The sequence below is a fragment of the Malaya genurostris genome, chromosome 1 (assembly GCF_030247185.1).
Source record: "Malaya genurostris strain Urasoe2022 chromosome 1, Malgen_1.1, whole genome shotgun sequence".
NCBI lineage: Eukaryota > Metazoa > Arthropoda > Insecta > Diptera > Culicidae > Malaya > Malaya genurostris.
Genome location: NC_080570.1, coordinates 47,704,428 through 47,728,845, shown reverse-complemented (window position 1 = coordinate 47,728,845; position 24,418 = coordinate 47,704,428). Strand labels below are relative to the sequence as shown.

The 24,418-nt window shown below is 35.6% G+C and overlaps 3 protein-coding genes across 3 annotated transcripts in view; 1 reads left to right on the top strand and 2 right to left on the bottom strand.

Annotated features, from left to right (window-relative positions):
• Positions 1-6,582: 6,582 nt before the first annotated feature.
• On the bottom strand, positions 6,583-7,489 carry LOC131435871 (uncharacterized). Its single transcript, XM_058604162.1, has 2 exons — positions 7,194-7,489; positions 6,583-7,134 (listed from the first exon to the last, which is right to left on the bottom strand). The coding sequence occupies exons 1-2, from the start codon at positions 7,335-7,337 to the stop codon at positions 6,700-6,702; spliced, it is 579 nt and encodes a 192-aa protein (XP_058460145.1). The 5' UTR covers positions 7,338-7,489; the 3' UTR covers positions 6,583-6,699.
• A 1,099-nt stretch (positions 7,490-8,588) lies between these two features.
• On the bottom strand, positions 8,589-9,319 carry LOC131438868 (mitochondrial intermembrane space import and assembly protein 40-B). Its single transcript, XM_058609224.1, has 2 exons — positions 8,967-9,319; positions 8,589-8,909 (listed from the first exon to the last, which is right to left on the bottom strand). The coding sequence occupies exons 1-2, from the start codon at positions 9,182-9,184 to the stop codon at positions 8,633-8,635; spliced, it is 495 nt and encodes a 164-aa protein (XP_058465207.1). The 5' UTR covers positions 9,185-9,319; the 3' UTR covers positions 8,589-8,632.
• An 8,579-nt stretch (positions 9,320-17,898) lies between these two features.
• LOC131425854 (uncharacterized) overlaps positions 17,899-24,418 on the top strand; it is a 30,008-nt gene continuing 23,488 nt past the window's right edge. The window contains exons 1-2 of the mRNA XM_058588093.1: positions 17,899-18,276; positions 18,376-18,728. Of these exons, the coding sequence (XP_058444076.1) occupies positions 18,377-18,728 (352 nt within the window). The 5' untranslated portion in view covers positions 17,899-18,276; position 18,376. The remainder of the gene's footprint in view (positions 18,277-18,375; positions 18,729-24,418) is intronic.

The following is a 24,418-nucleotide window of genomic DNA, read 5'->3' as shown; positions in this document are numbered from 1 at the left end:
AGTGATTTGCAATGATTTTTTTATTTATTCAAAAATAAAAAGAGATATCAGCAATAAAAGTAAACTCGGAGTAGAAGAAAAACGATTTCAAAGTGATTACTTCTACTTGTTCTAGTTTGAACTACGATTAAACATGGAATATCTTCAGAAATTGAGTAAGGTTAGGTTTATTCGGACCAACATTTTTTTGAACAGAACCCGCTGTAGTGTTGATTTCGTCAGTACCAGAATATTCAGTGATCGGGTACCATTTATTTTGGATACTTTATTTGTTATTTCCGGGCATTTGAAAAAAGGTATTAAACCAAGTGTAATGCTTCATTCTAAATAAATGTTAGATTTCGCACAATAAATTAAGATCAGCATTACCACCTCAGAGTACAAACTTTTTCTTCCACTGCTGAATGATTTTTATAATGAATTTGTCCGTTTTTATAAGAAAACGTTGAAAAGGTGGAGTAAATAGAAAATTTCCTACCGATTTGACAACTCTTGCTGAAGGTATCATCTCCAAACAAGCAGCGCCTCTACATTTCATTTTAGCGTCATTGTGTCAATACAATTTACTGTTTTCATTATAGTTTTTTTCAGAATATATTTATTATGGAATATTGCTTTAGCTCTAAAATGCAAGAAGCAACCTAACCTATGCATTATAGTATTTATAATCTATCTAGGCACTATTGAAGAGTCAAATTAGCCTGTTTATCACGAGATAGTGAAATGGTGGAGCTTTAAAAAAATTCCATATACTTTGAAAATGTTTGGACAAATTTCTCAATATACCTGAGTTTAAACGATTACTAGAACCTTACAAATATGCGTAAAAAGCATTATTCACGTATTATCATCAAGCGAATGATTGAAATCTGCTCAATATATTTGAAAATTTCGGATAAAATTTTATATTGTTCGGACACACCAAAATTTTATTTTGATTTGACATGCGTAAGCTAACAAATTTGATCAGTCTGAACCATAATTAATCAATTAATCTCTAAATCCAATATATAATGCCATCCTTAGATGTAAGCTTCGTTGAATTGCTTCGACCTTTATTTTGGATCGTTTTTATTTTTCAATGACGGAATAAAATACCTATTGCTTGAATTGTATCTATTAATTATTAATTATTTTACTATTTATCTTTCATACGCTTTTTTAAATTTTAAGTCCATATTTTTGGTTCATTTTCTCTTTCTTGATGCCTACTCTATAGAGAAGAATTCACTTGTGATGCTTTCATAATGGTTTGTTTACAGTTTAAAAGCTCATCAGAGGTTCATCGTTTGAATTTTAAAATTGCAAGTCGCCTCACACTGAACAGATTTGTACAAAAATCTCTCCTTGATGCTGGAATCGCATACAGAGCAATTTTTTTACCGTGGAACACGTTTTTAACAGGCACGTTTTCGTCATTTTTCAATTTTTAATTTGCAGTCGCAAAACAAAACATAATCCCGTCAAAATTCCAAAACTGTGTTTGACCGTCACTAGTTCAAACACAGTTTTGGAATTTTTTTTAATTCGTTCGCGAACGGTTCAAAAGGATTAGTTCTTCTGGAAGAATGAGTGAACAAAAGTTTTTTGTTGGAGAACAATAGCTCTCTTATCATTTCAAATAAAAAAAAGAAGAGATTGAATTCTATAAAAAAAAGTGTATTATAAAGTGTATATCTCGAAACGGTCGTTTTTTTAAGAATACAGTAGAAATTGCATATATTAGTAACAAGTGCACACAAAGAACGCGTCGAATCAGTCTAACAACAATTTCTTAGGTATGCACTTTGTAAGTTAAACGGAACTGCAACTCATATAATTTACTTTATTAACGACACTATAAATCCTAAATCTTAGAAATTTTCAAGTATTCTCATACAAAACAAGAGATAAATTATATCAAAAAAGGCGGGTGGGTAATGTCAGAGACATAACTGGATGTCGTGAATACGAAAACAACTGACATGTTCCTTAACACTTCCGAATATCAATTGTATGAACTATGCACGCATTCCCCTTTTTCACATTTTTCGCAAAAACAAAGAAAGCTTCACTTGATCTCGATTACTGTGAATTTCACACAGCGAAAAGTGCACAAATCTAAGCAAACTGTTCTTGATTTGCAGTAAACTGAGGATATTTCCCTACGATTTGCGAACAACAAATCCTAATAGCTCTTTAGAAAACTTTTAGAGCCATTAGAACGGCTGATATTGTGCAATGCTCTCCACCGTTGTTTTTTTCCCAATGCTAATGACTGGCAGCTGTGACGAATTCGCTCTTGTCGAAAGCGAAACTAGCTGTGCAGACGACACAAAACACATCTGCTCATAGGGGCGATAGAACTGATTCAATTTTTGTTAAGAGATTTCCTTTTATCTGATTTCGTTTGTAGTTTTTTCAGTAATGGGCGGTCCTAACGGCTATAAAAATAGCCGCATTCCGAATTTTAATGTTGATTATTTCATTTCGGATTTGCATAATTTATTGAAAGAAACTATCAATATGCTGAAGGGACTCGTTTCTAGCATTCAGAAAAGTCAAATTGCGTAATTCTCTACGACATTAAACTCTGGAACATTTTTCGCAAAAACAAAGAAGGCTTCACTTGATCTCGATTACTGTGAGTTTCACACAGCGAAAAGTGCACAAATCTAAGCAAACTGTTCTTGATTTGTAGTAAACTGAGGATATTTCCCTACGATTTGGAAACAACAAATCCTAATAGTTTTTTAGAAAACTTTTAGAGCCATTAGAACGGCTGATCTTGTGCAATGCTCTCCACCGTTGTTTTTTCCCAATGCTAATGACTGGCAGCTGTGACGTAATCGCTCTTGTCGAAAGCGTGCAGACGACACAAAACACATCTGCTCGCAGTGGCGATACAACCCAAACTGATTCAAGTTTTGTTGAGAGGCTTGTTCCTACCTGATTTCGTTTGTAGCTTTTTCACTAATGGGCGGTCCTAACGGCTATAAAAATAGCCGCATACAGAATTTTAATGTCGATTATTTCATTTCGGATTTGCATATTTTATTGAAAGAAACTATTAATATGCTGTAGGGATTCGTTTCTAGCATTCACAAGGACAAATTGAGGAACTCACTGCGATATTCACCACTTTTCGGAGCATTTTTCCCGGACGATTTGTTGTACAGCAGCAGATATTTTGTTCTCTTCCTTAGAACGCATTCTGATTGGCTGGTGTTGACATGGAGCAAATGAGACAGGTTTTTCAATAGTGTACTATTGAAATACTTCAATGCTTTTGCTATACACGTTTAAATTGAAAAATTTCGATTCTATTGGTAGTTAGATTATATAAATCCTTTCACAGATCACTGAGCTATGAGCTTTAAAAATACGAGAAGGGCAAACGCGCCTTATGAATTATCCTCTTTGATACTCGTTTATACCAAACATTTCAGAAAAGTTTAATTTTGAATTATTTGAGAGTATGTCACAAAACTGAAAATTTTATCATAAAATTGTGATCATATTTCCGATGGCATGTCGCAAGAATTATGTTGATTCATTAGATACAACAATAGATATTCACGATCAAAAACTTATCACTCTCTCGGAGGGTAAATTTTGAAAAGGCACCCCATAGTAAAGTAAGTCGTATTCACGACAAAATATTCCTGTTAATCGAATCGTTAACTCAATTGAACACGTGTACAAAAAGGTTGCTGGTTCAGGTCCTTTCTCTATCTATACAGTATGAACTTCAACCGGCACTCAAAAAATATCATGCACGTGTTTGCGCTACTTGTTCCAACACTGTTGTTTGAACTCTTAGTTGGTTACAGGTTCGAATCCTTCTACTGGCAATTCTTTTTCGCAATTTTCGTTTTTTTTTTCGAAGTTTCTTCAATCTAGCTTCTCTCTCGATCTGTTTCTTGTTGTAAAATAAAAGGTTATAATAATTTTGAAGCTTTGATTGTTTAATGCATTTGCATAGTGCCTTTGTGTAAATTGATTTAATATTGTACAGTAAGGCGTCTTTCAGTTAATTCACGTATATATTTTGGATGACGAAAAATCAACCAAGAGCCAACATACACCTTTCAAAGTAACTCCGGCTGTTCCGGAGCTCGCTGAGAGTTAAAGACTATACGCATTAGGCCGATCCGACCGATTCGAGCCCTTCGGCGTTGACTTTTTCTCTGGCTCGGCTATGGCTGAGCTGCACATGCACACAGCTAATAGTCGTAATAGTCACGCATACCGAAGAAGTGTATGTGGATATTGCGGGGTTCAATCTTACAAAGACGAAAAAATTATGAATTGCATAATTACCCAAGCAACCAGAAGTTCCACAATTACTTAAAAAATCCACTTTCTTGCTGCTTAAAAGCACAGACTAACAGACAGGACACTCAAATTAGATTCTTCAATCATTTTAACGGTCGTTTCGAATATTCCTTTATTTGGGACAGTACTCACATATGTCATGATGGCGCTACGTTACTCTATCAAAAACATCATGTCTGTCATCTAGAATGTGTTTATTTTTTCATTTACCAAAAGAGTTGCCATTCATACAGAATTATCTGTAATGTATTGATTTGTATACTTCCATGCGAAATTAATGCAGGATACAGATTTAATACATATTGCCAAAACTATATACATAATTGTGCCTACTTCTCATCCTCCAACGCAATACAAAATCGAACTTGTTTAATTACAACATTTACTTGCTTCTGGTCTGCCGCCACTTAATTTCGGGTGAAAATTAACAACACAATAAAAAATAGTCTTGACGAACAACGTTGAGTCAAATAAATGGTTACCTTCCAACATCGCGAAAAAGTTAAATATATTATCAACGTAATCCAATAATTTATTGTGACGATTCATTTTCAAATATTTTGATGAAATCAGGCATCACTGCAAGCAGCTGATCGGTGTTGACAAACGAGGGGAAACCAACTAGTATAAAAACTTTTACATAACACAAGGGGTGTACAGATAGTAAATAGTTCGCGCAGTACAATATAGGTGGAACTAGTGCATCACGAAAAATTATTTTTATAAGAATTTACTCATACTGTCATGTCTGTTAGTCTGTGTTAAAAGTACATGCGGAACTTGAAAGTACAGATCAAGTTCCGCATGAACTTTCTAGCTGCTTAAGAAAACACGTGGCAATTTTTGACAGTTCGAAGCACAGAACAAGTTCCGCGTGAACTTTCTCGCTGCTTAAGAGTACGCGTGGTACTTTTGGTAACTTGAAAGTACAGAACAAGTTCCGCGTGAACTTTTTCGCTGCATAGAAGCTGAACAATGTATTTTATAAGCAGTTTAGAAGTTCGCTCGGTTGCGTCGCGCGAACTTTCAAGTGTGGATAATTACTTAAAAATGGGCTGCTTAGAATGCTATTGATGAACTTTGAGAGCTGCTTAAGCCAAATCAGTCCCTTTTACCCGAACTTTTGGTTAGTTGGGTATACACTGCGGAAAAGCGCTTAGAGTTTAATTAGTTCAGAACTTATGAAACGAGCCAAAAATCACTTATACCACGTGTTGAAGATTTTCATAAACAGTTTAGTGATTATCTTAACTGTTCTCTACCAGAATAAAAACCATACTATTTACTGTTACAAAACCTGCCACAATTTTGCTCTGTTCATTGAAAAATATTTTAATGTATTGTTATACACTATTCAATTAATTGTGAACATGTTTTTTTAAATAATAGAATGTATAGGTTGTTATGTATCGTAACAATTCAATTCATAAAATTTTCTCATACATGTTTTCTTGGAAAACAATTAAAGGTACAGTTGGCATATTGTTCGAAACACCACGTGTACAATAAATTTAATTGTAGAATCGTAAAAACAATATATTGAATCGTTGGAAATGAAAAAAATCTTGTCAAGATACAATAAAATGTATTGTAACCCATATATCTAATTGTGAATCAATTGTTTATGCTCTAAAATCAATGGTTTTTTAAGGGTATGCATTGTATAAATTTATTGGCCGTTATTGCTAACATAAATAGTTAACTTGTTTTGTGGAACATTCCAGATACATTTTTAAAGATGGCAACACAGATTGACAGCATTATTGTTCGTTTTCCAATCCCAACTTCAGAGCAAATTCGCAGCAGGACGTATGACACTAACAAGTCTGTTTTGAAAACCAAATAATTCTAATTATCATATTTATGATAAGAAATCAATTTAAATTTTTTTATGATCGACATAATACATTTAATTATATAGTAAATCCAAAGCGATAACGAATATTAGATAATAAGCAATGTGTTCATTCAAACAGTAATATACGCAACAGAAAAAAGACATTGGAATGCAATGACGATATGTAGGGTAACAGAGGAATTTTGGCCCACTTTAGGATTGATTTTATTTTGGCCCACTTTGTAAAAATATTCATCAAATGTTGTAATATCTTCGAAAAACCCTTACGCAATAGGTAATTTAATGTGATTAGCTTCAAATTGATGCAACATGAGTCACTTAATATCGATTAAATCCATAAAGTTTGTTGGGTGGGCCAAAATATATGAAGTGGCCAAAATACCTCTGTTACCCTATTCAGGCAAAGATTTACTTCTACTCAGTAATTAAATGAATACTTTATTAGATGTATAAATAGAATTTTTCATCTTGAAAGATTTTTTCGTTTTTAAAACTGATGTAAATAGTGTCTTGGTTTTAAAAAATCAGTGCCGAATTCCAATCTCCCGTTCGAACTGTTCTGCCTTTAACGTTCCATCGATAGATTCGCAGTTTTCGTTAAAGACACTGTATGCGCTAATCTCTCCAGGTGTTTTCTCGGTTCTGGTGTTGAAATAGATTGCCACCAAACCGGACAGCATTAGAAACACTACTCCGAACCGTAGCTCGATTGCAATTGCATATAGCGTAACCCAAAACAAGAAATATACTAGGTATGTAATGTAGGTTAAATATGATTTCGGTGGCTTCTTGGAGGATTGTGTTTCGGATGGTTCATCCAGATCACTGTAGGTTGTACTGCTGTCGTCCACCGGTAGAACTGATTCGGTGTCCGAATTAGTGTGAATAGTTTTACTGGTTAGTTTTGTTTTATGCACTGGTGTGATGACGGGTTGCTGATCAGATCGATTGTCGTCGGTCTAGAAGATACGGTGCAATCAGTAAGATGAATGGATGGAAGGCACAAGAGATACTCTACATCTGCTTCCACTATGACGTGGGTTGACTTTTCATCCACTCGAACCTGCTGAAAGGAGACCATATTAAAAAGACGATCCTTAAAGCTGTTTAGAACCGCCTGGCGTCGTTTCTTTGTTCGATAGTTGTTGAGTTTTGCATCCATAGAGTAAATGCGACAGACGTTTTACAAATCTATCTACACCGATGTCTCATCACCAAATTTTTACTGTTTATTTAGCATTAGAGCTCAAAATTTCAAAGCTTTCAACTGGTTTGTTGTGATTGAGAAATCGAGAAATTTTTTGATGAGCTGTCGGTCTCGGCGACAGGGTTACCATATTCACAGATTTTTCTACAAAACCACAGAATTTTTCATCTATTTTGCTAAACAGATTCCGCGTCACAGATTACAGATTTTTTTCGAAATTCAAAGATTTCTACAGATCTTTAACAATATTTTGCATACCTGACAAATTTTGGGAACGATTCTCACAAATTCAAAACGAAAATATTTATCACAGATGAGAAACAGTTGTTTTAAATTGATACACAGATTTTGAAATGGCAGCTCTGCTCCTCGGTGAGACTGTCATCTGCAGGGTTGTTTTGGTTGTCTAATGCAAGATTTGATCAGAGATGCCAGACAGACTGAATGTTGAAATTGATGGAGGAAATTATTAGAGTGCCTATAACCAGAGTGACGACATCTCATCCGTAATTTTGGCAACAATTCAAAACATTCCATTAGCTTTACATTGAATTGACAGGTCGTTTGCTCGTTTGGAACACTCTAGAAATCATGTTTGTTTTGTGATAACGGCTGATAAGACGAATCGTACGAGTAGTATAAATTTTACCACCTAACGAGAAACCTTATTTTTCGTTCACGATTATGACAAACTCTCAGTGAGCACCGAATGCTTAACTTCTAATTATATACTTAGCGTTATTGTTTTATAAACAAAACAGCTAAAACAAATTGCTGCAAAAGTAATTCATAGATTGTATATTGCAAGTCTATCTTGAATACTTGCTTAGTTTTAGAAATGGATCGAACAGACTAGTGCAACAAACGCAAAACAAGAACATGCAATATTGCCATTCCAAGCATAACTGTTCCGTATGTCCGTCCAATATGAGACAATTATGTGTAGAAAGGTCGCAAAGAAAAGTATTGGCAGTACATTCCTTTTGTGGAACTTGGCCTTTCTGTTTCAACAGACTTCGCAGCCGATTCTTAGCGCACAGAATCATTGCATGGCTAGTACTACGATCCTACTGACACTAAGAATCTTTTCAGGTCGGGGCTCGATCGTTCGACAACTGGCTTGTGAGACCAGTGTCCTATGCATTGAACCGCCATCTTGGGACGCGTAGAAAAGTCGTAAAGGTATTAATTAATTAAACAACAGCCTTCTGTTCTAAATAACTTTATCGTAAACTATAATGCGATCATTGCTAGGTTGCATTCCGCGCTATGGCCGTTGTCTGCTCGCCGCTACTAGCTGCAGTGGGGGCATTTTCTGTAGTAGCAGCAGCAGCAGATTGCTGCTTCAAAGACTGCCGATCGGGATCCTCTTCATCGTCGTCAAGCATTGCACCCAAATCAAGACCCTCATCTGCGTCTTCTTCGTCCTCTCGCAAATTCTGTTTGTAGACACCCGGATAGTTGGCCATGCAATCCTGCATCGTTTTGAACGCATCGTAACAGTCGGATCCTTTCGGCTGTGCTTCACTAAAATATTCGATAACATTAGCAGTTTCGTTCCGTGGACTTTACGAATAGCATTACCTGTAGTGAAAACACGAAAAAGCATCGCGAAACTCAACCCCACAAGGTCCGGTAGCCATCCCACCAAGGCACGGACAGCTCCAGTTGATTTCGCCGTTTTCTAGTATTAACCCAGGCGATGGTTCTGATTCTGGTAGCTGAATTGTACTTGGTGTCGCATGATCCTCTTGAGTGGCGAATATCACCTTATCTTTTCCGAAGGTTTTACAATACGACATGGTTCCTTATAAATCTAATCAAAACTCAAGGTGTGTCTCTACAAGTCCTAGTAGCACAGGTCCAGCCTTATGAATAACAAAACTACACGGAATAGACTGGAAATCTCCAGTTAAAGTAATTGCAGACCGTAGTTTAACGTAGAACTCAGCCGGCACTCGAACGATAGCCCTCGCTCGTTGGGCGTCAAATTTCAACACATCAACGGTAGTTTGACCACCGATTTCTCCGAATATTTGTAGAAGTGAACGCTCTATGCAGCTTTTGAAGAATACCGGTAGCAATTGATCAGGTTCCGAAGCCAGTTTACTAGAGAAATAGATCAAAAACGTGTTTCATAATCATTGAAATTTCTAAAACGCCAGGTATATCTTACAGTGAAATATCCAAATAGTAGTATTCACTCATAATACATTCTACAAGAAGAAGCAAGCAGAAATTGTTTTCCTAAAACATTTTTTTATGTTTGAAATTAAAGCACAGGTGAATTTCAGCTCTGTAATCAAAATTACATCAAACTGCAGGAGACAAGAAATGCATGTGGTATTGTCAAGGGTTGCCAGTATTTGTAAAAGAAAACAAGAACGATTTTGTTGCTCAACATTATTTTACACGGACTCAAAAAAGTATCAAAAAATCTACTTTTACTAAACAATGTTATTGTTATTAATATTTTGTTTCATTTGAGACAATAAAGCAATCGGATCAAAAGGGGCCCTTACACGAGAATTATTTTTGTCATTTTTAATGATGACTAAGTAATGATATTTCAAATTTGCATAGAAAACTCGTCATTACTGCACCATACACGTTCATTAAAATGATATTATTTTTAGTAATGACACTTTTAATGATCGTGTAAGGTCCACTAAAGACTCGGGCTAGCTAAAATTATGTGAACCGTGTTCAAGTTTGTGATAACGCATGAAATAACGTTGGTAATAATAATAAAGAAAATAGTTAATGAATTTGAAAATTTTCGTTTATTAGTATTTGCAGGGTTAAAATATCATTTTAACACCATGCTCACCAGTCGGCAGCTCAATGCGTGTCTATTATGATTACGCATTGCCGGTTGTGCATATCCCGGTTGCTGAAGATCAAAAGCGTTTCCACACCGGCGGTTGTCATTCTAGCATTAATAAAATAAGCCGAGATTCCCCAATGTAACAGTAATGTAATTGAGCAACCCATGACATCAAAAGCGCCGTCTGCTGTAGAATGGATGCTCCTAAAATGCATGTATAAAGTTGCCTGCGCATTTTACACAACCATAGTAGACAATGGACAAAAGTACAACCGTTTGTAACTAGAAGCACTGTTAGTGTCTTCGTATAATGGGAAATCTATGTTTATTTGATTTATGATTCTAGCAATGCGTGATCATGCGTGAATAGAAAAACGATTAGTATGATTAGAGAGCGTTGCTAAATTTAATAACCCGCTGATAACCGAACCGATAATTTGAATTAAAAAAATTATTTTTGATTTTCTGCGAAATGAAATTTTTAATGATGACTAAGTAATGATATTTCAAATTTGCATAGAAAACTCGTCATTACGGCACCATACACGTTCCTTAAAATGATATTATTTTTTAGTAATGACACTTTTAATGATCGTGTAAGGTCCGCTAAAGACACGGGCTAGCTAAAATTTTGTGAACCGTGTTCAAGTTTGTGATAACGCAAGAAATAACGTTGGTTATAATAATAAAGAAAATAGTTAATGAATTTGAAAATTTTCGTTTATTAGTATTTGCAGGGTTAAAATATCATTTTAACACCATGCTCACCAGTCGGCAGCTCAATGCGTGTCTATTATGATTACGCATTGCCGGTTGTGCATATCCCGGTTGCTGAAGATCAAAAGCGTTTCCACACCGGCGGTTGTCATTCTAGCATTAATAAAATAAGCCGAGATTCCCCAATGTAACAGTAATGTAATTGAGCAACCCATGACATCAAAAGCGCCGTCTGGTGTAGAATGGATGCGTAAATGCTCCTAAAATGCATGTATAAAGTTGCCTGCGCATTTTACACAACCATAGTAGACAATGGAAAAAAGTACAACCGTTTGTCACTAGAAGCACTGTCAGTGTCTTCGTATAGTGGGAAATCTATATTTATTTGATTTATGGTTCTAGCAATGCGTGATCATGCGTGAATATAAAAACGATTAATATGGTTAGAGAGCGTTGCTAAATTTAATAACCCGCTGATAACCGAACCGATAATTTGAATTAAAAAAATTATTTTTAATTTTCTGCGAAAACAGCTTAAGCAAATTTATTCAAACTTTTTTTTACTCTATAAAGCATTATTTAAAAAATATTTAGTTAAATTTTCGTATATTTATTTTGAAAAATAAGGCGGTAACAGAGCATTCCCCAAAATCTCTTTTGAGAATTACGTTGCGCGATGAACACGATAACCCGGCGTTGAATTATTTGAAATCAAAAATGTTCTTAAATTTACTTAATGTGCGAGTTATTTCTCCCTCCTCCGTCGTTCTCAAGTTATAATTTTGATTTTTTACCAGTTCGCTAAATTTTCCACCAATTTTGAGGTGAAAATAATATCATAATATAAAAATGGAAAAATATCAAAAACGTATAAGAGGCCTTTTTATACCAAGAAAGAAAGTATGTTACAAGTTTGAAAAGAATCGCTTTAGTAGATTTCACAGCACCGTGTTCACGGACTTCAAAAATTGGTTTTCAGAAAAACACGTTAAATTTTTTCTTCTCAAAATGCCAACTGGGAAATTTAGGCACACACAAAACCATCATACACATACGTCTTGCAATACATCAGTTCTACACCATTAACCATTAAATAGCTTCGACTACAAAATCGTTCAGAAATTTATCAAAATTTTATGGTCCCTTAAGGCCACATCTGACGCAGTTTCCAAATCAAGCCGCTCATCACTTTCTTAATTGCCAAGATAGCGATGCTAAACTTAGTTATATTTTTCCATTTTTTTCATTTTTCGCCAAGTGCTAACACACAGACTAACAGAAAGGACACTCAAATTAGATTCTTCAATCATTTGAACGGTCATTTCGAATATTTATTTATTTGGGACAGTACTCACATGTGTCATGATGGCGCCACGTTACCATATCAAAAACATCCTGTCTGTCGTTTAGACTGTGTTTATTTTTTTCATTCACCAACAGAGTTGCCATTCATACAGAATTACCTGTAATGTATTGATTTGTATAGGTCCATGCGAATTTCATGCAGGATACAGATTTAATACATATTGCCAAAACTATATACATAATTGTGCCCAAGGGGTAAATCACTCTAAACTCTAGACAATCTCATACTAATAAACTCATGTCATTCCAAAATAATTTTCTCTAATCTCATTTAATCCCAACTAGTCTAGATAAGTTTGGGTAATTTAAAACTAATCCAACCTAGTTTTGCCTAATCTTGTTTGAAGTGTATCTGTCATTCGAGCTCCCACGCAGAGATGCCATTTATACAGATTTATCTGTATTATACAGATTTTTACATGCGCATACAGATTTAATACAGAGTACGGATTTTATACAGATTTCTCAAATTAAATACAGATTTATACAGATACCACAAAAAGTAAGAAAGAAATAATTAAACTTTTCCGTCTGAACGTGTTTGATTGCCCATATTAAAAGGAAAAATTTTTCGTGCAGCGTCATGAAACTTTATTGTCAGACTGAAAAGTTGTATGACATGACTTGACGTTGCGTATTGGGCGTTTGAATTCCAAGTCATCATTTTCAAACGAAAAAAGTATATGGATTTACAATTCAATTGTGGTTGATACCAAAAACAATTAAATTTCGTCGTTGAATGTCTTGTCAGTGCGGCAAGGACTTACGATATAAAGGATTGCTCCTTGCATCTGCCATTTCCTTCCTTTAGTGAATACAGATAAATACAGATTTTTTATACAAAGCAATACAGATTATCTATGAAAATATCTGGCAACTCTGCTCCCACGTTTACAGCTTCTTATGTCAAAATAATGCATTTCCAGATCTCGGCTAAACTTCTCTAATCCCATTTTTTACTCCCGGTAAAACTTGTTTGAGTTCAGACAAAGTTTAGAGTGATTTGCCCCTTGATTGTGCCTATTTCTCATCCTCCAACGCAAGACAAAATCGAAACCGTTTTGTTACAATATTTACTTGCTTCTGGTCTGCCGCCACTTATTTTCTGGTGAAAACTACCAACACAATAAAAAATAGTCTAGATGAACAACGTTGAGTCAAATAAATGGTTACCTTCCAACATCGCGAAAAAGTTAAATATATTTTCAACCTTGTTATCAACGTAATCCAATAATTTATTGTGACGATTCATTTTCAAATATTTTGATGAAATCAGGCATCCCTGCAAGCAGCTGATCGGTGTTGACAAACGAGGGGAAACCAACTAGTAAAAAAACTTTTACATAACACAAGGGGTGTACAGATAGTAAATAGTTCGCGCAGTACAATATAGGTGGAGCTAGTGCATCACGAAAAATTATGTTTAATAAGAATTTACTCATACTGTCATGTCTGTTAGTCTGTGCTCAACCTGCCATTGTATTAGTATCCTGGAAATTTATAATTCAAAATAAAACTTCATACTTCTTTGCAGATTAAATAAAACCTTTACTTTTGGCAATGCAAATCATAAATAAACAAACTATAAAATAGCAATTCAAAACAAACGGAGAAAATAAATATTAGCAAAAGATTTTCTGACTATGATTTGAACCCTCGGTGCTGTCCGATTTAATCAATTAAAAAATCGAGCGACGAGAATAGTGGAATAAAAATAGTCGACTTTCACGACGGATTTGGGCTTGAATACAGAGCGTTAGTTGAAATAACTAAATTTAAGGTAATTGAAGGCCGACGACACGACCTGCCACTCGTCTATTAAAACTGTATCACAAATCTGACAACCCGTCAGTAACTCGAAAAGACTCGAGATGACAACCATTGTTAGAATGACCATACCAGAAAAGTCATAAATACAAATAGTCTTCTCAAGTTATAGTCTTTGTTGTCTAGTACTTTATACAATACAGATAGTGAATAATCTCATATCATGGTCGTTGTTACTATTTAAGCATATAGTTGAAATGACCATGACAAACAGGTTACGGCTACTATAATATTTTTCTGGGTGTAGTGTTACGAAATAATGTGTTTGGTCTCAATTGAAGGCATAAAAGACGAAATAAACATCCTTTTCCACGATTTTTTCATGTTCTAGAAACATCAATTTTACTTGATTATTAGCAAATACACATGATTGTTAATTCAGTTTTGTCCATGTCCATTTTATTGCTACAGATTAGGAAATACATGACTGCACACAAGAGAATATATCGCTTTATTTAGAACTTAATCCTTTGCATTTTCGTGGATATTGACAATGGATCGGGATACTTTTCCAGTTTATTTGTTCATTTTTATAATTGCGTTTCCTTGACAAATAACGCATAGCAACCAGAGCAGTGTTGCCTAAAAAGATTAATTTGATCATTATCAAGGGGTCGCTATATTTGTAATAACTGACGGAAAATCACTCACAGACACTTTTTATTTCGATTTTTCTTCGGAGTGCCTGGTCGTGTCGTCGTTAAAGCCCTACAACTATTACCTTTATCTAAAGTTCGTTCATTTATAACAAAGTATTTATTGAAACAAACTATTCCACTGAGGAAAATTAATTATCATATTGTGTGGTTTCAAGCAGCAATATTTACTATATGAGATGTCGTCACTGTCACTGTTATAGGCACTCTAGTCACAGACTAACAGACATGACAGTATGTGTAAATTCTTATAAAAATAATTTTTCGTGATGCACTAGTTCCACCTATATTGTACTGCGCGAACTATTTACTATCTGTATACCCCTTGTGATATGTACAAGTTTTTTTACTAGTTGGTTTCCCCTCGTTTGTCAACACCGATCAGCTGCTTGCAGGGATGCCTGATTTCATCAAAATATTTGAAAATGAATCGTCACAATAAATTATTGGATTACGTTGATAATATATTTAACTTTTTCGCGATGTTGGAAGGTAACCATTTATTTGACTCAACGTTGTTCATCTAGACCATTTTTTATTGTGTTGGAAGTTTCACCCGAAATTAAGTGGCGGCAGAAGTGTGGAATATTCAAAATGACCGTTAAAATGATTGAAGAATCTAATTTGAGTGTCCTGTCTGTTAGTCTGTGCTCTAGTATTTATATGTATATGTATTATGAATTTGAGCCATATGAAAATTAAAGATGTATTTTTTTATTTTCATACGAGTTGCTTTTTTCATATATTTATTCCACGAAAATATTATTTCATAATTGTAGAAACATTGCAAGTGTAAGTTCAAAAAGTTTGGAAAATTCATACATGCATGCACGCAGAAGAATCAAGCCTACTTGTTTCAAAAATTATGTTTTTATCTTTTTTTATATATATAAAAAATAGGTATAGAATTCGCTCAAACTTTCGAAAAATTTTCCGAGGCCCGAAGGGCCGAATGACATATACCAATCGATTCAGCTCGACGAACTGAGCAAATGTCTGTGTGTGTATGTGTGTGTGTCTGTATGTGTGTTGTCAACTAAGAGGTCGAGATCTCAGAGATGGCTGGGCCGATTTTGATCAAACTAGTCGCAAATGAAAGGTCTCCCCGTCACCCAAAACGCTATTGAATGGTTTTGAGATCGGATGTTTACTTTTTGAGTTATACGAAGTTTTATGTCAAAATTTTCAGTTTTTTGACAGTATCTGTCACAATTGACCTTGAAAACAGAATATGTTTTTAGACTTAGATTCCGCACGATAATACCTATCCAACAAGCCATAGATTGTTAAAATCCGTCCATTTTTAACGGAGATATCGAAATTTTTGTGTAAACGACTTTTCCCCCTATTCCAGCAGTAGGAGTTTTGAGCACTGTATGACGAAGAAATGCTTGGGAACAACGTGAAATACGATTTTTTATACTGTTACATACAATTGTTTCTAAGTACCAAAAAGACTGTGTACAGCATCCTTTTCCATGACATTTAGCCTCGGACCGATTTTAGCACGGCTCGTTTTTGGCAACATAATCGTTCGAATATGACATATATAAACCAGATGATGGCAGATTTTTGTTTAATTATATTGTTTTAAACTACTTACAGCAATAAATGCTGGAAGAACATAACATCCATATACCATTCGAATCAGTTCGTCGAGATCAGCAAATGCGTGTGTGACAAATAATTTCACTCAATTTTCTCGGAAAATTTCTTTTCTAAAATTCAGATTCATACGAAAAGTCGTATGCTCCCAAACAAAGTTCCTGAATTATGTTTGGTTCCGACCTCTGGTTCCGGAACTACAGAATGATATATGAAACGAAATCAAAATTGTGTAACTCATTCTACTCGTAGATGGCTGAACCGATCTAATATTCAAATGAATTCTAAGAATCATCTAAGATTCAAATGAAAAGTTTCAAGATTTTATAAAACATTTTGCTCTTTAACCAGATCCAACATCCGGTTTCGGAGATACAGGTTGATTGGTATAAAAATGTCTATTCCACATAAATTAATCAGGTTTGTCGGGTTAGCAGATTTGGATAGCCGATAAAAAAAATTAACTTTTTGTCGATTCAGAAGGCACCTAAAAATTAAATTCGTGCTATGATTTCTCAAAGATGTCTTCACTGATTTTCAAATATTTTGAAACAAATGTAAACTATACAGCTATTCAGGTGAATTTATCTGACTTCGGTCATACCGATTTTAGAATTCCGGTTCCAGTATAAAATCGTTTCTCAAAGCTCAATCGTTTTCTCAAAAAAAGCCTAATCAAATTTCAGAAACAAAAATTCAAATTAAAACAAACTTATATACAAAATTTATTAATTTTATACATACATACAAAAATTAATTATTTAATCCAATCATGACTTCCGGTTCTCGAATTACATGATGATGAATTTTTAAAATTCAAACCGATATAGAAGATGACAATCCCGAAAAGCTTCAAAGCAGGACTCAAAACTGTTGTAATTTATTCGTTTTATGGCCATACGAATCGGTTTGGGTTATGCTGGTTCCTGAATACCGGCTCTGGAAGTACCTTAAATTACCGTAAACTCTAAAGTGGAACTTACATATCATGGCATCTTTAATCGATTATCACACTTCTAGATTTAAATTCGATCCGATTTGCAGTTTCGACATTACAGAGTAATGAGTGATTAAAATCTCAAATTGTCGCTTAAAACGACGGTCATTAAAATAATGTCATGAAAACTTAAACACCGAAGAATATTCATGCAAAAAACACATGCAGATTGGTAAAAAAGGTATCATCTCACTGCTAGGTGGATTAAACACGTTTTTGTTTCTGAACTGACGTTTCTTGCTTACATTCATCTTTGATTTTGATTGTATCAACCCAAAATTTTGATTTGAATCAAAAAACTATTGGCATCAAACAACCAACTATACTGCCTTTTGTTGAATTAATGTATTTTTTAATTTCATATTAACTAAATTATCAATTAATACATACTCGTATTTTGTTGGTACCAGAACAACACAACAAATTGTTGTTTTGACTCTGTACCAGGCTGATATTACAAAATATTTTTCTGGGTGTGTCAATTTGGCATTTCTGTCACAATGCCAACGCTGACATTGCCGGCCACCTCTTTCTGCGTTTGACAGAGTTTACGGTTTGTAGTGGGTGCTGGATGCTACTGAAAAATTTTCATCACAATAATCGCTGTATGGTAGTCGTGCATCCACTGTCATTTTCATTGCTACAGAAAGCGAGATATCAGTAGAGAGCCAGTCCCAAGAGTACAAAAGAAGTGTCATAGAAAGAATGTGAATGGAAGTGATTGAAAGTTTGTCCAAGAAATATAACCCATTTCGCTGGGAAAATGTGTGCCTCATTCGAGCAGCGAATCTTCATCTGATGTACAGTGCGGCTCTAGAACGATTGGTGGCGGAACGAAACAACGGGATACATAATATAATAATAAGCAGAAAATAATTTTACGGGAGAGAACACGAAAGGGTAATTAGCTAATGGTTTTCATTTCTATGCTCTCAAATTGACTGTGGTAGGAGATTTTCTCAATCTATCATAACCATTTGATTTTTTTTTGTTCTTAAGAATGCAGTCTGACGGAAGTGTACTTAGCAGCGCGGAGCTCTACCATCGCCAAACGCCGATGGTTCTGGAAGTCCCCGATGAGCGCAGTAGTGTCAGCTCCACCAGCAACGAAACCGACGCCGACGAGTACCACTCGCTAATTCCGGGTGAGTCATGCAAGAAACGGATAACTAAACGGCAGGAACAAAACGGAAAATTAGGCTGGAATGGTTCGACGAATCGAGCCGGCTCGGAGGCAGTCGGAGGAAACAACTGCACCCGAAATCGTGTGTTTCTGCTCACGATGGTCTTGTTTTGTTGCGCCACATTACTGCTGATGAAGGTGCCACTAGTCCAGGAGAAGGGACGAACAGGTGAGTGCTGGCGATATTGGTTTTACGATAAGAGAACTGTGCTGCGATTGTGTTCTTATCGGAACGGATCGAAATGTATTCGACTATAATGGGTTTAGTTTTGACGTGAATGAGCTTTCGATTGCAATTGTGAATTATAAGCGTATTTTGCTTATCTCGAATTGTCGTCGGTTCGCCAATCGGTGATATCTTCGAAGCCATACCGATACTTGACCTAGGTGCAAGTATTTGCTTTGTTGTCATGATTCATTCTCTATCGCCGGAGATGAGCACTTTTTTTTTGAGATATGATTCCGAGGTGGCTCAATGGGTATGGCGGTTTCACAGATTAAAGAAAAAACAGATTTCAATTCGGCATCTGAAGAATATTTTCATTAATCGTTTCAAATCTGTGTATCATTGCATTGATATTATGATGGAATATTAGGGCATTCATTTGAAAATCAATAACCTTCATTTGTTACCGAATGCATTATATGCTAACAGAGTATTTGTAAAAAATGGGGCGCGACACCAGACACCAAGGTGCTGGTGTTAAATAACAGCTAAGATATCATCAAGATATCCAACTCTCACATTTTTACTAACAAATCGTACGCGACATACTTTTTTTCGAGCATGGCGCCCTTGGGTGAGTCCGTGAGAGAAATGTTAAATTCGTGCGCAACAAAATAGTAGCACTGCTAACCTCTTACAATTGACATAATACGTTCAACGTAGTTCAGGCGTAGCTGAACTGAATCTTGATATCTCTAGTTTGAAAGGGTCTGATAATGGTATAAAATTTTGTGTCTTTTAATGTGAAATCTTATTTAGCCAATCACATTCACTACATTTAGGCTTCCACAGGGAAGCCACCTAGGTCCTCTAATTATCTTACAGTACTTTGAGGATGTTAATTTTTCTTCGAATAACTCCCGGGTGGGTTCTTTGCATATTAGTACAGGCGAGTAGTTTGATAGGGTAGTGAAGTAAAATAAACATTTTGAATATTGTTACTGAAAAATCTTGTTCTCAGCACTTCAATATTTTCTGCTTCATTCAAACCTCTTTACTGTCTTCGATCACAAATCGAAACAACAACCGAATGGTGCAATCATTAGATACGGATACCTTTCGTTTTACGTAATTAATTTGACAACCCAAAAGTTCCTTTCTCCTATCATCATTATAAACCTTCGAATATTTGACCGTCGCAGATTCGCACAGAGAGTTGCCGTTTTCGAAATGCAAAGGAACGGACAGTACACAGCTACTTTCCTCGATCAATTGAATCAATTGATGATAATTGCATGCATCTCACGAGTTCGCCCGGGACTCCGATTTCCTATCATCGCGACCAGAACCGACTCGGCGTCGATACTAAAGTTGATTCGATGGAAGCAAACAAAGGCAAAAAAATTCAATTCAAACCGAAAGGCCGAATGCCGTGCCGGTTCCAGTAATCGTCCGAAATTGAAATAAATTTGGAAAACTAAACGTCTAGACAAAACACTCGTCCGGAGCGGGAGTTTGCCCCGAGCAAGGTCAATACCCTGCGGTGACATGCGGCACCCAGTGCGCTCGTGAGTGTGTGCGTGTGTGTTTGTGGGATGAGTTTTGAATTTCTTTTAATTGGCTGTTGCAGTTTATTTCCGAATGCTGCATCGTAAGCGATGGTTTGCTGAGCAAGGGAGTGAAGAATGCTATAATTTGGGTGGTGGTAAGTAAATCTGGGAATTTTATGAAAGGTTAAGAATTTCAAGATGAAACCTGAAATGTCTTGGAACATGTCGCGTCTCACTTGAGAACAATTCGACGTGAATATTTCATAAAGTAACATCAACTAATGAGAGTTTCTCTTTGTTTACTTTCTCTTCTGTTAACAACTAATTGATTTTCATGTTTACTCATCAAATATTCGTGTAGAACGAAAGATAATATTTCCATCTTTCTAACAGCTTTTTGTTCTCCGAATACTTCTATTCCACTGGTATCAATTAGTTTGGCCACATTCATCAATTTCTTTGCGTGCGAGGAGCTTGGATTGTCGAGATGCACGAGCAAAATTTTTGACGCACTGCTACTCTCGCTTGGATGCCATTTTAAAAGCCGAGAAGCATATATCAGAATTAAACAGTAGGTTGTAAGTTTCTTGTTGAGGTAGGAGGCGACAATGCGTACTCTAAGTTCGTAAGTCAGCTTATAATTGCAACGCGAACAATTTAGTTAAGACTAAAACTTTTGAGCTTCACATAAAAACTTTTGAAGTGTAAACGCAATATGGAAGGTCGGAAGTTTACACTCAAAGGGATATTAATTCGAGATTGGATATCTTAAATTTTGATATTTGTTTATTTAAAAGCAGGGAAAATCCCACTGGAGTCAGTTTCAGTCAAACTTGCTCTTTAATAGGCATAAAACCTCCTCATCATTTGCATCAACAATTTTGCCTTTTTTATTCCAGATGACACATTTTCCTTATACTTAATTCAATATTAATAATACTAGTTCGACACAATCTGATGAACAGTTTCCTAATAACATTACGTGATAGATGGAAGTCAAAAGTGCTAAAACAGTAATTGAACACGGGAGGGACATAAAGTTGATGAATGTCGTAACATCAGCAAAAAGTATATGCTAATTAAGTGAACAGTTTGAAAAATAAAATATTTGTTCGGTAACACTTTGAGATTTAGTTTTTGCAGCTTATTTTTATAGTATTCATAGATTCGATCAAGAAGAAAAAATAGTTTCCATTTAATTCCCGTATATTTAAAAGTCTTTACTTTTTCGCCACTAACGTCACGAGATAGTAACAGATACAGATACCAATATTTCGGTGTATTATTTGCAACCTTCTTCAGTGTATCAGTTCTGTGTATTTTTCCAGTGTATTGTATAGATTTTATAGTGGAATTAATTTTATTTTAAAGCAATCAGATTACAGGCTTTAACTACGCATCAGCAATAGAACGTCAAACCGAAATTCATCTATTTGAAAGATGGATTTTTAAAAATTTTCGCACCCTCTCATTCTGCTACTAACCCAGAAGGCGATAGCATCCAGTCGACGCCGTTCTATTGACCAAATGTCATCATAGACGCTCGGGGAGGCATAAGATAGGAACATTGTGAGCACTAAAAGTTATCTTACCTTTTGACGACCGCAAATGTGAAATACGATTCTTTGTCCAAAAACGATGAATTTTTCATTCGCAAAGCTTTTATGGCAAAAAGAGCGACAGCAAACTGGTATTTCATCGAGTTATTTCGCGATATATTTTGGTGCTCGCTTACGTTTCTGATAAACTATGTTGTTTTCCTTCAAAATTATTTTATTTAATAGGTATTTAATAGGAAATTTTACTTTGTCTTAGCACTTTGTTGTGGCGGACAACCCTCTTTTAATGTGGAATACATTTTTGTTTTCTATATAGAGGTGCAAACTAGAAACTCAAGAAAAATACACGTAGAAATGTGGTCAGGTTTTGAACAATTACAACTCAGTCAATTTTGTATCAATTATTAATATCATGTCACCATTTGATTGGAAATATTTCTACGTATCAATTTGAATGTTCATAGCCATGTATTTTTAATTGTATATCATTGAAATGTTTATTAATAGCTAGCAGTGTCCTATTTTGTCTGCAAAAAATCTCCGGTATACCGGATTTCCCTGCCATAGTCGACGGTTTTGAAGGAGTAAGCGATATATCAAAGGAAAAAGCAGCGCTCTGATTGGTCAATCGATGCAAAAGCGAAGCTGTTAGAAGCACGCGAAGCTATAAATATAAGCAAAATGATAGCTAACTTTTCAGTCCTACGCGTAGCTTGTTAGAGGTAGGTTGTTGCTAGACAGCAAGACAAAAAGTGCCATAAAACGATTTGAAGATTTAATTGCTATGCTCTGATCTTGTGTCAAATTGACAACTACCCCAGGGTAAATTTTGAGTGCATAAGATTAATTTCTTATTGATTGATAATGAGAAAAAGTTTATCGCTTCAACCGAAATCGCAGAATGGTAGTAATGGTAGAGAAACGCTATAAAAATAACTGCTTGCATACAAAACTTGAACACAAGCTTGGCGAAAAGAAGCTTAAATATCGATATTCGTATCGCTAGCGTGTACAAACATATAATTCCATACATTTGGGCTATTGATGTAGTTTCGTCGGCTACAAAACAAATACAAATCACGACAAATAGAGTCCATATTCTGGGTTCGCGTGTTCGGTTTTGGTTCCTAACAATGATCAATCTAAGCAGTCTCTCGTGCATTTGCGAATTCAAGTGTGACGATTGATTAAACTATTTCATTGTAGATCATTAGAAATTTTGGTTGCCTTGTTCCACATCAACGGCTCGAACAACCCCATGGGGCTGATCCTTGTTTTTTACGACTGTGACGGTCTCCGAGTTGCGGCTCTGGAGACATATTGGCACAAAAACTCCATTGGAACTTGCATCGATTTCTAATGAAATGTTAATGAGAAATGTATCACTACACCACAAGGTAAATTCTGCTCATGAACTGACTCGATGTCTGCAACAGAGATGCCAGAATCACATATTAATAAATTTTCAATATGCAGCATACAGATTTTAAAAATGACACAGATTTTTACAGATTTACGAAATCGAGACTGTCAATGAGCCCATAAAAGACTTCAAATTGCTAAGGAAAACAATGAAAATACATTTCCCACAGAACGCTTGGAAGTCCGACACCTTTCCCGATGTGTAGTGTTCTTATGGGAAGTAGGCGCATTTTGGACTTATTTTTGGATCGAACACAGATTTTTGAAAAATAAAATGAGCTGGCATCCTTGATCTGCGATACATTGTAGGAACTATTGAATAAGTATGGAATCTACTTCTAGTGTAAGTACATCGTGATACAAAATATCACGCTCAGTCAATCTATGCTCAGAAACAAGGAATCATTCGTCTACTCTACCATCAAAATGATGTGCCAAACCAGCAACGCAGCAATGATTTTTCCGTTGTTTTTTATGTCAAACAAAATCACTAGTTCGTTCAAAGCAACTGCCAGGCAACTTAGAACATGTCTAAGTTTCCTGTTTCAGGACGTTCTGGATATGTCAAAAAGTGAAAGAAAACCTTCAAACTATAACAAAAATTATTTCGTAGTGAGAATATCACAATACCAACAGTTTCTAATATTTGGAACCTTCTCCAGGAACATAAAATACCCGTTCAAGCAATTATCAAACTGTGAAACAGTGCCAAAATTGTCTAAATAAATTCCAATCCAATACACAGACTAGTCCCAATCAAAATGATGACTCCGCCGTTGGCGTCTCCAGCGAACTAAAAGGTTTACCGCATAGCGATAAAAGTCGCATCAAATAGATTTTGAGCAACTGTCCGGACCACCGAGAGTACGTTCCCGACGCTTCACGTCAGGATCGTTACATTGATTTTGATTGGCTGTAATGTGAGGAACATCACCAGAGATGATGGAGTATAGAAAGAGAGAGGGCGAAAAAATTCTACTTGAACGGTACCGCGTTTCTTGATTGAATACATTGTGTACAATATGTAGCCACAATCGGCAAAGACATCAGCAAATCAATTGATCATCTCCAATAATACCACTTCCCGTTAGTTGGTGTGCTGGCTTCGGTCTATGAATAGCGAGTCATGCGGGAAGACTCCTACTACTTAATTGCTGTTGAT